Source organism: Pelodiscus sinensis, chromosome 24 (assembly GCF_049634645.1).
Source record: "Pelodiscus sinensis isolate JC-2024 chromosome 24, ASM4963464v1, whole genome shotgun sequence".
In the NCBI taxonomy this organism is placed as follows: Eukaryota; Metazoa; Chordata; order Testudines; family Trionychidae; genus Pelodiscus; species Pelodiscus sinensis.
The window spans coordinates 5,636,482-5,648,548 of NC_134734.1; the positions used below are offsets into that span (position 1 = coordinate 5,636,482).

Below are 12,067 nucleotides of genomic sequence, written 5' to 3' on the forward strand. Positions count from 1 at the left end.
TATCCATTCACCCTCCCCCTTACCCTTCTATCCTCCTCATCTGTCCATCTCTCTGTCATATACCCACCCACTCCATTCCTCCATCATCCATCCATTCATCCACATTATCCATCCATCTCTCTGATCCATCCATCCACCCATTCACCATATCCACCTATCCCCACACACTCCTATCCATCCATCCATCCATCCATCCATCCATCCATCCATCCACCAGAATCCACTCACCAAATGAGCTGTATCTTTCTTCCACTCGTTTCCATTCATGCTTCTCCTCATCCACCCACTAACCCACCTACCCACCATTCTAGTAACTATCTCCCCGCTCCTCTCTCTGCACCCTCCATCTACCACGTTCCTGCCACCAATCAGAGCCCTGCTTGTGCTCTTACCTGCACCACGCCGTGCCTTTTCCGTACCAGGGTGAACGTGTGTTTGTAGACAATGACGGACACGGAGTGGGTGACAGCAGCTTTGCTCTTGCCCAGCCGTTCATTCTTCACATGGATAGCAAAGGAGGGCAGGTAGCCTTTTCGGACACAGCTCTTGGCAAGGACGTAGGTGCAGTTGCCTTGAAAATCATAGGGGAAGCCGTCGAAGGTCAGGTAGTGGGGGTCACCAGCAGCATGGCATGTGCCAGTCCTGGGCACCACTGGGTGGCACTTCTGGATGCCATCCACTACCCGGCATTCCTCGTTGGGGCCGCAAGAGAACTGGTGGCACTCCACAATCCCGCCCGCCTGGCACGAGCACTTCTGCTTGCAGAAGCCACTGGGGTAAAAGGTTTCGCCTGGTTTGTAGTAGAAGCCCCGGTGGACGCAGCCGCACTGAGAGATGGGCACACACTGGTCACCGCTCAGCACAAAGCCCTCATCACACTCACAGCCCTCTCGGCACTTGCTGGGACAGCGGGATGGAGCGTAGAGGCTGCGGCAGGTGGCTGGACAGCTGCTGGAGCACATCTCGTAATGGCTGTTCTTGGGGCAAGGTGGCCCTATGAGGGAACATCAGATGGACGTGGATGGCCCAACTTCCTGGTGCTGACCCTGACACCTGTTCCCATCCCTTCTATTCTCCCAATACCTCTTATCCAGACTCCCATCCACCCCCTTCTCCTGCATGCGCCTGCCCCTCTCCCACCCAACCAGCCCTTAGATTCTACCCGCTTCCTGGACAGCTAGGACAGGGCCCACGGGAGAAGTAGATTGTGGAAGTGCAGTCAGCTGACTTGTCCATGGGAATGGATTTAGATGGAGCTTCTAGTACAGGGGTGGGCAATAATTTTTGCTGGAGGGCCACTTCAGGAATTGTGGGTAGTGGGCACAGGGTGGCTCCACCCACAAAAGGCGGGGCACTGGACAGAAGGGGTAGGGCCTTGGGCAGAAGGGGCAGTTCCCTTTAGGCACCACTTGGGGGCAGAGGAACACACAAAGTCTCTTGCCTCCACCCTACAGGGGTACACAACGCCTAGAGCAGTGATTCCCAAACTTTTCAGCATCACGCACCCTTTTTGATTTTTGAGAAACCCTTATGCCCCCCCTCCCAAAAAAATAGCAGAAAAACTTGGGGTGGGATTGATGGGTGTGTGTGGGGCTGGGTTGCCTCATCCCCCCCCCGGAAGTTCTTCATGCCCCCCAGTTTGGGAACCCATGGCCTAGAGTGAACCTCCAGCCCTTTTGAACAGCAGCTAGCTCCCTCTAGGTGCTGCGTGCCTGTGGTGGGGAGAGGAGGCTTCGCTCACTCCCCCCTCTCCAGGCCAATCCAGACCCAGGGGCAGGGAGTGCACAAAGTAATTCGCTGTTCAAAATGGCTAGTGGCTCCCTGTAGGCACTGAGCTCCCCTGAGGGGAGGAGGGAGCTGCCAGCCGCTTTGAACAGCGAATGACTTTGTACACTCCCCTTCCCCCGAGTCCCATTTGACCTGGGGGTGGGGGCGTGGCAGCGCAGGCCCTGGGCTGGATCTTGCCCATCCTTGCTCTAGCAAGAATTGAACCTGGGACCCTCAGATCTAAACGCACAAGTACCAGCGGGGTCGAGGACACACTATGCTGTGGGCATACTCACTGCAGAATTTTTTGGTCCTCCACTTAGAGACCTTGGCACCAGCTGCTTGGCAGGCTGCAGCATAGCAAGCGAGGATGTGGCAGACCACAGACTGGTCGTTCTTGTGGGAGCAGCAGTCGTAGATGCAGTCTTTGAAGTACCCTTCTGGATTCACCTTGCTGTGACACTTCTTGAATGGGCCATCCTTGTCTAGAAGGAGCCCACATTCCTTTTTGTCCTCCCTGTGCTTCTTTTCCACGCTCTCTATGTCCATGCAGTCTTCCTTTTCCATCTCCATGCAGCCCGGGATGTCCCGGATCTTCCAGCTCCTCCCGAAGTCTGAGGGGGTGGGTGCCAGCAGCATGTTACTCATGGTCATGTCGTTGTCATCTTCCCCGTCGAAATTGCCACACAGACCACACATTGAGCGTCTGTAGGTGGCCGGCACCTTGATGCGGATGTGGTTCTGGCCGTCAAAGGTCACTGTCAAGCCAAAGTCTGTTCTCACTACTATGTCCCAGCCCCGGTGGTAGGCCGTGATCTTGTCATAGTCAATGTTGTAGGGAAGGTTGATCTGAAGGCCATTCAGCTGAGGGGAGCAGCAGTGGGTATGAAGAGAGAGAAAACACAGTGGGATTAAAACTGACCTCCAGCCATGGAAATATCTTTAGCACAGGAGAAAGCATCCATAGGTGTCTAGGTCAATGCAGATCCCACACAAATGTGGACAGGAACATGGAAAATCATGTAGATCTTTGACTCATGAAGCCTAATCCTGAGTCCTGGGTGTTTAGTTAATAGATTTTTATTCATTGCTCATGACTTACTCACGATTCATTCCTAGCTCAGTAGTTACTCATCTGCTACTCATTACATACTCATTCCTTACTCAATAGTTATTCATTCTCTACTCACAATTTATGCCGTAGTTACTCATTTCACATTCACCATTTTTCATTCCTTACTGGGAGTTACTCATTTCCTACTTACTACCCTTAGACTATGTCTACAGTGCAAGGTTTTTGCGCAAAACCACATGGTGCATCCATACCTCAAATACGTGTTTGCGCAAGTAAATCAACAGTAAAACGGCAGAAGAAAGGGCTTTTTCTGGCAAAGGTAAACCTCCTTTTACAAGGTATAGCTCCTTTTAGTGCTACAGCTATTACGCAGAAAGGCAAGTGTGGATGCTCCAGAGGGAAAAAGTACAGGTGTTCTGATGGCCATTCTGTAATTGCCAATCAGTGCTTTCTTGAGAAAGAGCATCCATGCAGTGTGGCTTTTGCGATGTGCTTTAAGGTGTGGATGTGCTCTTGAGCAAGAAGTTTTTGTGCAAAAACTCTTGAGCAAAAGGCTTTTTGTGCAAGAGGCATGTAGTGTAGATGTAGCCTCAGTGATTCATTCCATACTCATTCCTTACTCAATAGTTACTCATTACCTAGTAAAGAGTTATAACTTCCTTGTTCCTCACTGTGTATTCCTGCCTTACACACTCCTTTTTCAGTATTCACTACTTACTTAAGAAGTTACATTTCCATTAATATGTATGCCTTATGCATCCATTTCTTACTCTGTCCTTACTGAGTTCTTACTCTGTAGTTACTACTTCTTTGCTCCTTATCCAGTGCTTACTCCTTCCTTTCTCAGTATTTATTTGCTATTTACTCATTCACTACTCCTTAGTAGTAAATTCATTTCTTGATCCGTGGTATTTATTGAATTGCCCACACGTTACTCGACACTTGTTCTTTACTTGGTAGCTACTCGTTACATATTCCTTACTCACTTCTTACGCAGGACTTATTAGCTACTCATTAATAATTCATTACTCATCACTTGTTCAGCAGTTACTCCTTTTCTCAATATTCTGTCCTCACTCATTGTTTTCTCATTACTCCTTCCTTCCTCCATGGTTACTTCTTACTCATTATTGGCTTATTCCTTACTCAGTACTTCCTTGCTTCTGCATCATTCTATATTCTGTGCTTACTCACTGTTTACTCATTCTGTACTCTGTGGCTACTCACTTTTCCCTTGTTCCTTTCCTCATTCTTTATTCTGTATTTACTCACTCTTTACTTGACTCCTTGATGTCAAAAGAAAGTGCCTGCATGTGTGCAGCTACATGCTCCTACTGCACACTTACTCTGCAATGAGTTCACACTTACCCAAAGTGATTGCACACTTACCCTGGCCTTTCCATGGATGATGACGAGCTTCACTCCATAGACCTGGATCTCTACCACCTTGCTGCCAGAGATGCTCTTGCTGCCCTTCCTTTCGTGCTGCACCAGGATCTGGAACTTAACCAGCTTGGAATTCTTGTGGCACAAGCCAGCCAGGAGATAGACACAAGTGCCACGGAAGTCGTAGTGCAGCCCGTCAAAGGTGATGTAGTGCGACTCCCCCAGGGTGGAGCAGGTGCCGTAGCTGGTGGGGTAGCAGCCCCGGATGCCATTGACCACTCGGCATTTCTCGCCCTCCCGGCACCGCGAGGCCTGGCAGGTGACCTTCCGGCTCTGCAGGTTGCACTGGCACTTCTGCCGGCACTTCTTGTCCCCCCAGAAATGCTCCCCAGGGGTGTAGAGACGCCCTCTGTGGACACAGCCGCAGCGCCCCTTGGGGATGCACTGACCCCCATCCAGCATGTAGCCCGGCTTGCACTGGCAGGTCTCCATGCAGGGCAAGAGGCACTTGTCCAGGGATGAGAAGGCATTGCAGGTGGCAGGACAGGCAGAGCCGCAGAGCTGGTACTTGCTGTTCTCTGGGCAGGGCAGAGCTGACAAAGGGACAGTGAATGCAGTTTGCTAACAAAGCCAAGGCCACCAGAGTCTCTGCTACATTTTCTGTTTCCCCTGGGGCTCTAGCGCAGGTCAGAGGCCTCAGAGCCTCCTGCTGTGCAACCAGGCCTGGGCCTCCTAAGCTAAAGGGGAATCGCTTTCTCTTGGCAACAGTATGGGTGAGTATGACACACAGATGCTCAAACGTGATTCTATGCAGCAGAGGGTGTGCCCATGTATGTAAACCCACACACACAGAACAGATGCAACACACCCTGTGGAAGGTGGTATTTATACACATGCACACCACACATAGTCCATCCATCCATCCATCCACAGTGCCTCTCCAGCCACAGCATACATCTAACCACCTTGCTGAAGTATCCATCCATCTTCCACCTGTTCATCCCTCCATCCATTTTCCATCTGTCTCAATGTATCCATTCATCTCTCCATCCATCCATGGTACCCACCCATCTATCCATGTCTATCTATAGATCCATCTACTCTGTCTATCCACCCTTCCGCAGGATCTGTCCCTCTCTTTCCATTCTCACACTGACACCCCACTCCATCACATCAGGACTCAGAGCCCCGTGCTGATGGAAACCTAGTGAAATGCACTCACTGGGTGCAGAACCCATGTCCCCCACCCTTCAGCACTCAATGATATGGTTGCCCATGGCTCCATATCCTCTGGTTACTCACGGCAGCCAGCCTGCTTCCTCCAGTCAGTCACCACGGCGCCCTCCCGCTGGCAGGCATCCACGTAGGTCTTGAGTGCCCGGCAGAGGATCTGCTTGTAGCCATCGTAGGCACAGAGGTCAGCCACGCAGTCATCCAGGAAGGTCTTGGGGTTGATCAGGGCATGGCAATGCCGGAAGGGGCCATTTTTGGCTGCCTTGGTGATCAGGCCACAGTAGGCCTCTCTGCGGTAGCGCTTCACTTGCTCTGGCGAGCAGCCCCCGCACTTGCCCTTGCAGCCATGCCGGCACTTTTTGTCACCATCCTCCACCTTCCAGCTCTTGCCAAACTCCACGGCATTGGTGGCCAGCTTCCCCGAAGAGGTGAGGAAGTCATCGCTGGGGTCACCATTGTAGTTGCCGCACAGGCCACACAGCCGGCCCAGGAAGGCCTTGGTGACCTTGACCACCAGGTAGTAGTTCCAGTCATAGTAGACCTTCAGGCCAAACTCGGCCTCCAACACCAGCTGGCCTCCCCGTTGATGGAGCCAGAGCTTCCCATCGAACAGGGAGACGGGCAGGCGGGTCCGCTGGCCGTTCACCTGGAGAGGGTTAAGGGAACAGCCTCCATCAGGCTAAACGCCCCGCTCCGCAGAGAGGGAAAGAGCAGCCTTGTGGCTACGGCCTTGGCAGGGTCTCTCAAAACATGAGTTTAAGCCCTACCTGTGCTACCAGGGTCATCCCTCAGGCCTGGCTTTAGAGCTGTGCTAGGCCTCGACAGGGTGGATTCCTGACCCCTTACGGAGGGGTGGGATGTTTTCCCACAACCCTTTACAAGGACTCTGGGTGCCAATTTCCCACAGGAACCCAGCAGCATCACAGGAAGAACTAAGCTGTTGTCTCCCCCCGCTGCCTTTGAAACGCTTGTCTCTTGGGGGCTCACCCGATCTCCTCCACTGGAGCATCTAGGCCCCTCACAACCATTAATGGACTTAACGTCATAACCCCAGGGAGGGAGAGCTGGACCATTATCCCCAGAGTACAGGGGTCAAACAGAGACTCTCTTGCACAGCAGGAAATTGTAACCCTGGCTCTCCCACTGGCAATGCCTCCCCGTTGCAGGATTTAGAGGACTGTGAGGTCTTTGGGGCAGCATCTGTCTGGGCAGCACCTGGCACAACGGGGCCCTGATCCCAGCTGGGCAGGGTCTGTCTCTGGCTGGGTCTGGGCAGTGCCCAGAATGAGGAGGCCCCAATCTCAGCTGTGGCTGGGACTGTGTCTCTCTCCACCTGGGCAGGGCCCACCACAAAAGGGTGGCCACTAGATGCATCTGATCTGCTCTGTTATAATCAATGGAACCTGACTCTCACCCACAAAGGTGACTCCATTAACTCCCGGGGAGTCCCTCTGGGTTGCCACCAAGTGAGTGAGAGGGACCCTGGGGACCTGGCCGCAGGCTGCCCCCGGACCGCGCTTGGTTCTTACCCTGGCGAGCCCGTATTCGTACTTCACCATGGTGATGTTGTAGTGGTAGGCCTTGACGGTGACCTGGCTGACAAAGGAGACCCGGGTGTTGCCGCGCTTCTGGCTCTTGGCGATGATGTGGAAGGCAGGGAGCTTGGCCTTGTGGCGGCAGGTCCTGACCACCGTGTAGCTGCAGGTGCCATGGAAGTCGTAGCTGTGCCCGTCAAACGTGTGGTAGTGAGGGTGGCCCGAGGCCCAGCAGACGGGCTGGGAGCGCGACACTGGGACACACTGGGGCCAGCCGCCTGCCACCTCACACACCATCCCTTTGCTGCACTGGACCGTGTCGCAGGAGCGGTGGGTGGGCATGCACTTGGGCCAGCCGTTCACCACTTGGCACAGGGTGCCCGGCTTGCAATACACACCCTTACAGGAGGGCTTCACACACTTGGGCCAGCCGTCCAGAACCCGGCACACGCGGCCTGGCTTGCAGGTCATTTTAGCACAAGATGGTGGAGATACTGGGGCAGCTCTAAAGAAGCGCATGCACTTAGGCCAGCCATCGATGGCCTTGCACACCGTGCCGTCCTGGCAGTGCACTCCTTCGCAGGCCAGAGGGGCGGGCACACACTCGGGCTGGCCATTCACCAGCTTGCACACAGTGCCCTCTGGGCACTTGACGTGGTGGCAGGAGGGCACTGGGACACACGTGGGCCAGCTGTGAACAATCTCGCACACGGTCTCTGGTGGGCATGGGAAATTCAGGCAGGATGGTGGCACAGGAACACACCTGGGGCCATGCTTCCCCATCTCACACATGGTCCCTTCTTGGCACAAAACGGCAGCACATGACACAGGTAGGGAAGAAACACACATGGGCTCACCCTGAACCATCTCACACACCATGCCCTCCTTGCAGTGGGTGTTCTGGCAGGACGGCACGGGGAGGCAGCTGGGCCAGCCATTTACCATCTGGCAGAGAGTTCCTTCTCTGCACCGAATGCCTTTGCAGGAAGGTAGAATGTGAACACACTTGGGCCAACCATCTTCAACCTTGCACACGGTCCCCTCTTTGCAGCGGACGGTCTTGCAGGATGGTACAGGGACACATTTGGGCCAGCCACCGTCCTCCTGACAGACGCTCCCCTCTGCACAATGCATATTCTGGCAGGATGGCACAGGCACACACTTGGGCCAGCCGTCTTTCTCTTTGCACACGGTGCCCTTTTCACACGGGGTGTCCTGGCAGGACGGTATGGGAACACACATAGGCGAACCATTCACTATGCTACAGAAAGTCCCCTTTTTGCAGTGTTTGTGCTTGCAGGAGGGCACAGGGACACACTCAGGCCAGCCGTCTTTCTCTTTGCACACGGTGCCTTTTTCACACAAGGTGTCCTGGCAGGACGGTATGGGAACACACGTAGGCGAACCATTCACTATGCTACAGAAAGTCCCCTTTTTGCAATGTTTGTGCTTGCAGGAGGGCACAGGGACACACGTAGGTGAACCCTTTACTATGCTACAGAAAGTCCCCTTTTTGCAGTGTTTGTACTTGCAGGAGGGCACAGGCACACACTTGGGCCAGCCGTCTTTGATTTTGCACACGGTGCCCTTTTCACACGGGGTGTTATGGCAGGATGGCACGGGAACACACGTAGGCGAACCATTCACTATGCTACAGAAAGTCCCCTTTTTGCAATGTTTGTGCTTGCAGGAGGGCACAGGCACACACTTGGGCCAGCCGTCTTTGATTTTGCACACGGTGCCCTTTTCACACGGGGTGTTATGGCAGGATGGCACGGGAACACACATAGGTGCACCATTTACTATACTACAGAAAGTCCCCTTTTTGCAGTGTTTGTGTTTGCAGGTTGGCACGGGGACACACGTAGGTGAACCCTTTACTATGCTACAAAAAGTCCCTTTTTTACAGTGTTTGTGCTTGCAGGATAGCACAGGCACACACTTGGGCCAGCCGTCTTTGATTTTGCACACGGTGCCCTTTTCACATGGGGTGTCCTGGCAGGACGGTATGGGAACACACGTAGGCGAACCATTCACTATGCTACAGAAAGTCCCCTTTTTGCAGTGCTTGTGCTTGCAGGTTGGCACGGGGAGACACGTAGGTGAACCCTTTACTACGCTACAAAAAGTCCCTTTTTTACAGTGTTTGTGCTTGCAGGAGGGCACAAGAACGCACGTAGGCAAACCACTCACTATACTACAGAAAGTCCCCTTTTTGCAGTGCTTGTGCTTGCAGGAGAGCACAGGGACACACTCAGGCCAGCCATCTTTCTCTTTGCACACGGTGCCTTTTTCACACTGGGTGTTTTGGCAGGATGGAATTGGGACACACGTAGGCGAACCATTCACTATGCTACAGAAAGTCCCCTTTTTGCAATATTTGTGCTTGCAGGTTGGCACGGGGACGCACGTAGGTGAACCCTTTACTATGCTACAGAAAGTCCCTTTTTTACAGTGTTTGTGCTTGCAGGAAAGCACAGGCACACACTTGGGCCAGCCGTCTTTCTCTTTACACATGGTGCCTTTTTCACACGGGGTGTCCTGGCAGGATGGAATTGGGACACATGTAGGTGAGCCTTCTACAATGGTGCAGAACATGCCTTTCCTGCAGTGAATGTTCTTGCAGGTCAGCACTGGGACACACTTGGGCCAACCATTTATGACATTGCATATTTTCCCCTCTGGGCATGGGGTGTTCTGGCAGGATGGTATAGGGACGCACTTGGGTTCACCGTCTGCCATCCGGCAAAAGGTCCCTTCCATGCAAAGGATGGTCTGACAGGACGGCACGGGGACACATCTGGGCCAGCCTTTCTGAACTTCACACACTGTGCCTGGGTTGCATTTGATGTGATGGCAGGACAGTGGTTTGGGGACACACTTGGGCTGGCCATGAACAATTTCACAAGTAGTCCCATCTTTGCAGTGCATTTTGTTGCAGGTTTGAAACGTAGGGATGCAATCTGGCTCTCCATCCTTGTCGATGCACTGGTACCCTGGTTGACACTGCACCTCGCTGCAGGAATCTGGGTGCTTGGGATGCTCGGGACTAGCAGCTGATGAAGAAAAATAAACACAGTTCATTGAAAAGGATGCCGTGGAAGAATTAGTCATGCACATGGCAAGATTTGCCACCAGGGTGAAGCTGACTTCTACACAGAGGAGTGTGAGGCAGGGCAGCACAGGGACCCACTGGGCCAGCTATGGGATTGCGCTAGTTGGCCTGCATCTCTGCTCCTGGTTGACTCCAATATGTAATACATGAGGAGGGTAAAAGTCTGGGAGGAGGAAGCTCTATGAAACTGAAGGGAACACCGGCACAAGAACCAATATGGAGAAACTGGCTACGGCTGGAAATTTTAACCACCAGTGCAGAGAGTCTGTGGAATGACCTCCCACTAGGAACTGTGGATGCTATGATCCAGGAACGTCTTGATTCCAGCTGGCAGGAGGCACTAGAGTTTCATAGTCAGATGTATGCCTATGGCGGTTACCAAAAGGTGGCGGATGTGAGTTCTACCAGGACCCAGAAAACTGTAGGTCATCTTAGTTGTAACAAAATGTACGTCTGGATCACACGGAAGGAATTATGCTCTGAAAGCCAGTGAGATGAGGCAGGACCCCATGTTATGAGAGAGCTGGACTTGACATAGCCATCACCTTTCTGTGTATTGAGCCACAATTACCTAGAAGTGCGAACACCATGGAATCATTTGGCCTTTGTCTAAGAATCGCCCACAACTGCTGCACTGGTTTGGTGTTGCTAGCAAGGAATGATAAAGTAGCAGATCCGCTGCACTGGGAAGGAGTATGAATAGCTGACTTTGAATTAGGGTGTGTCTGACTCTTTGGGAGGGTGTTGGGGAGGGAGGGGGAAGCTGCTTTACTGATCATTAGAATTATTAGTTCTGTTGGTGTTGCTAAGGAAAAGGTTATTATGAATTATGTGCTTTCTTTTGAACAACCTATACAAAGCAGAGTGTGTATTTGGGAGACAGTGGCCAAGAGATTTTGACAGACTAGGAGACTGGTATCCAACTTCCCCAGGGCTAGAAGGAAGGCTGGCCACTGGAACCCTACTGCTGACAACTCAACACCTCCTCACATTTTGGGGAACTATAGTTTTTAGTGTGCTCCAGAGTATTGTTATTTTTGATGTGTCCTTTAGACCCAGTAAAAACACAGATTTGGGGGTGAAAGCATTCCTGTGTGTAGCAATCACTTAGCAGACAGAGGAGCTGGGTGCCCATTGATTTATGTCCTGAAACTACCTGGGAAGCACAGGCTAGTTTTCATGGTTTTGGTTCAGCAAACCCCAGGTAACAGGGTGATAAACATGCTTCTGGGAGGTAGGAGGGAGAGATACTTATTGCTCTCTGGCTGGTCCTTAGTGCATCAGGGCTTGTCCGCTTGCTACAGAGCCAGCTGAGTGCTCATCAAAAGACTGTGGAATTGGCAGGACAGAGGCACCCAAGAAAGTCACGAGGAAAGACAATGGCTTTGTGGCCATGATCCTGGAACACCCTGGATCGTTCCATCGGGAAGACAAGCTGACAGCATGGCCTGTCCCGGGAATGGAGACGACGCTGGAAAGGCCTGTCTGTAAGAGGCAGGCAAGATTTCGAGGGTGGGGGCAAAGGGGGTGTGACGGCGAGTTGGGGGTCCCCTGTCTCCTGCAGCCCCGAAATGGCACAAACAGACTGCACCAGCCGGTGGAATAGAGGAACTTTATTCCCTCTCCAGGATACTGCACAGCACAGATGTAATCTGGTCACAGAGCTGGGCTAGGATGCCTCAGGCCCCCTTGAAATGGGGGAAGACTGGGCCCCTAAACTCCAGCCCCTTTCCCTAGGCTGTCTCCTCCATGCTCCCAGCCAGCCATTCTAACTAACTCTCTTCCCGCCCTGCCCCCCAGCCAGGGCAGCATTCCCCCTTCCTTTGTTCCTCTCCATGGGGTTTATCTGGTTCAACAGGTTTGGCATCACCTTTGCATAGTGAGGTTTTCCCTGCTGGGTCTTGCTCCAGACAGCAGAGGTCACCACAGCCCAGCAAGTACCCCCACTACGTCACA

At 52.7% G+C, this 12,067-nt stretch overlaps 1 protein-coding gene across 1 annotated transcript in view; it reads right to left on the bottom strand.

Moving 5' to 3' along the window:
* The window catches only part of LOC106731961 (IgGFc-binding protein-like), a 43,038-nt gene that overhangs the window by 4,912 nt on the left and 26,059 nt on the right, over positions 1-12,067 (bottom strand). Inside the window, exons 2-6 of the mRNA XM_075907339.1 lie at positions 6,991-10,052; positions 5,531-6,107; positions 4,232-4,821; positions 2,064-2,631; positions 393-994 (exon numbers count right to left, since the gene is read on the bottom strand). Of these exons, the coding sequence (XP_075763454.1) occupies positions 393-994; positions 2,064-2,631; positions 4,232-4,821; positions 5,531-6,107; positions 6,991-10,052 (5,399 nt within the window). The remainder of the gene's footprint in view (positions 1-392; positions 995-2,063; positions 2,632-4,231; positions 4,822-5,530; positions 6,108-6,990; positions 10,053-12,067) is intronic.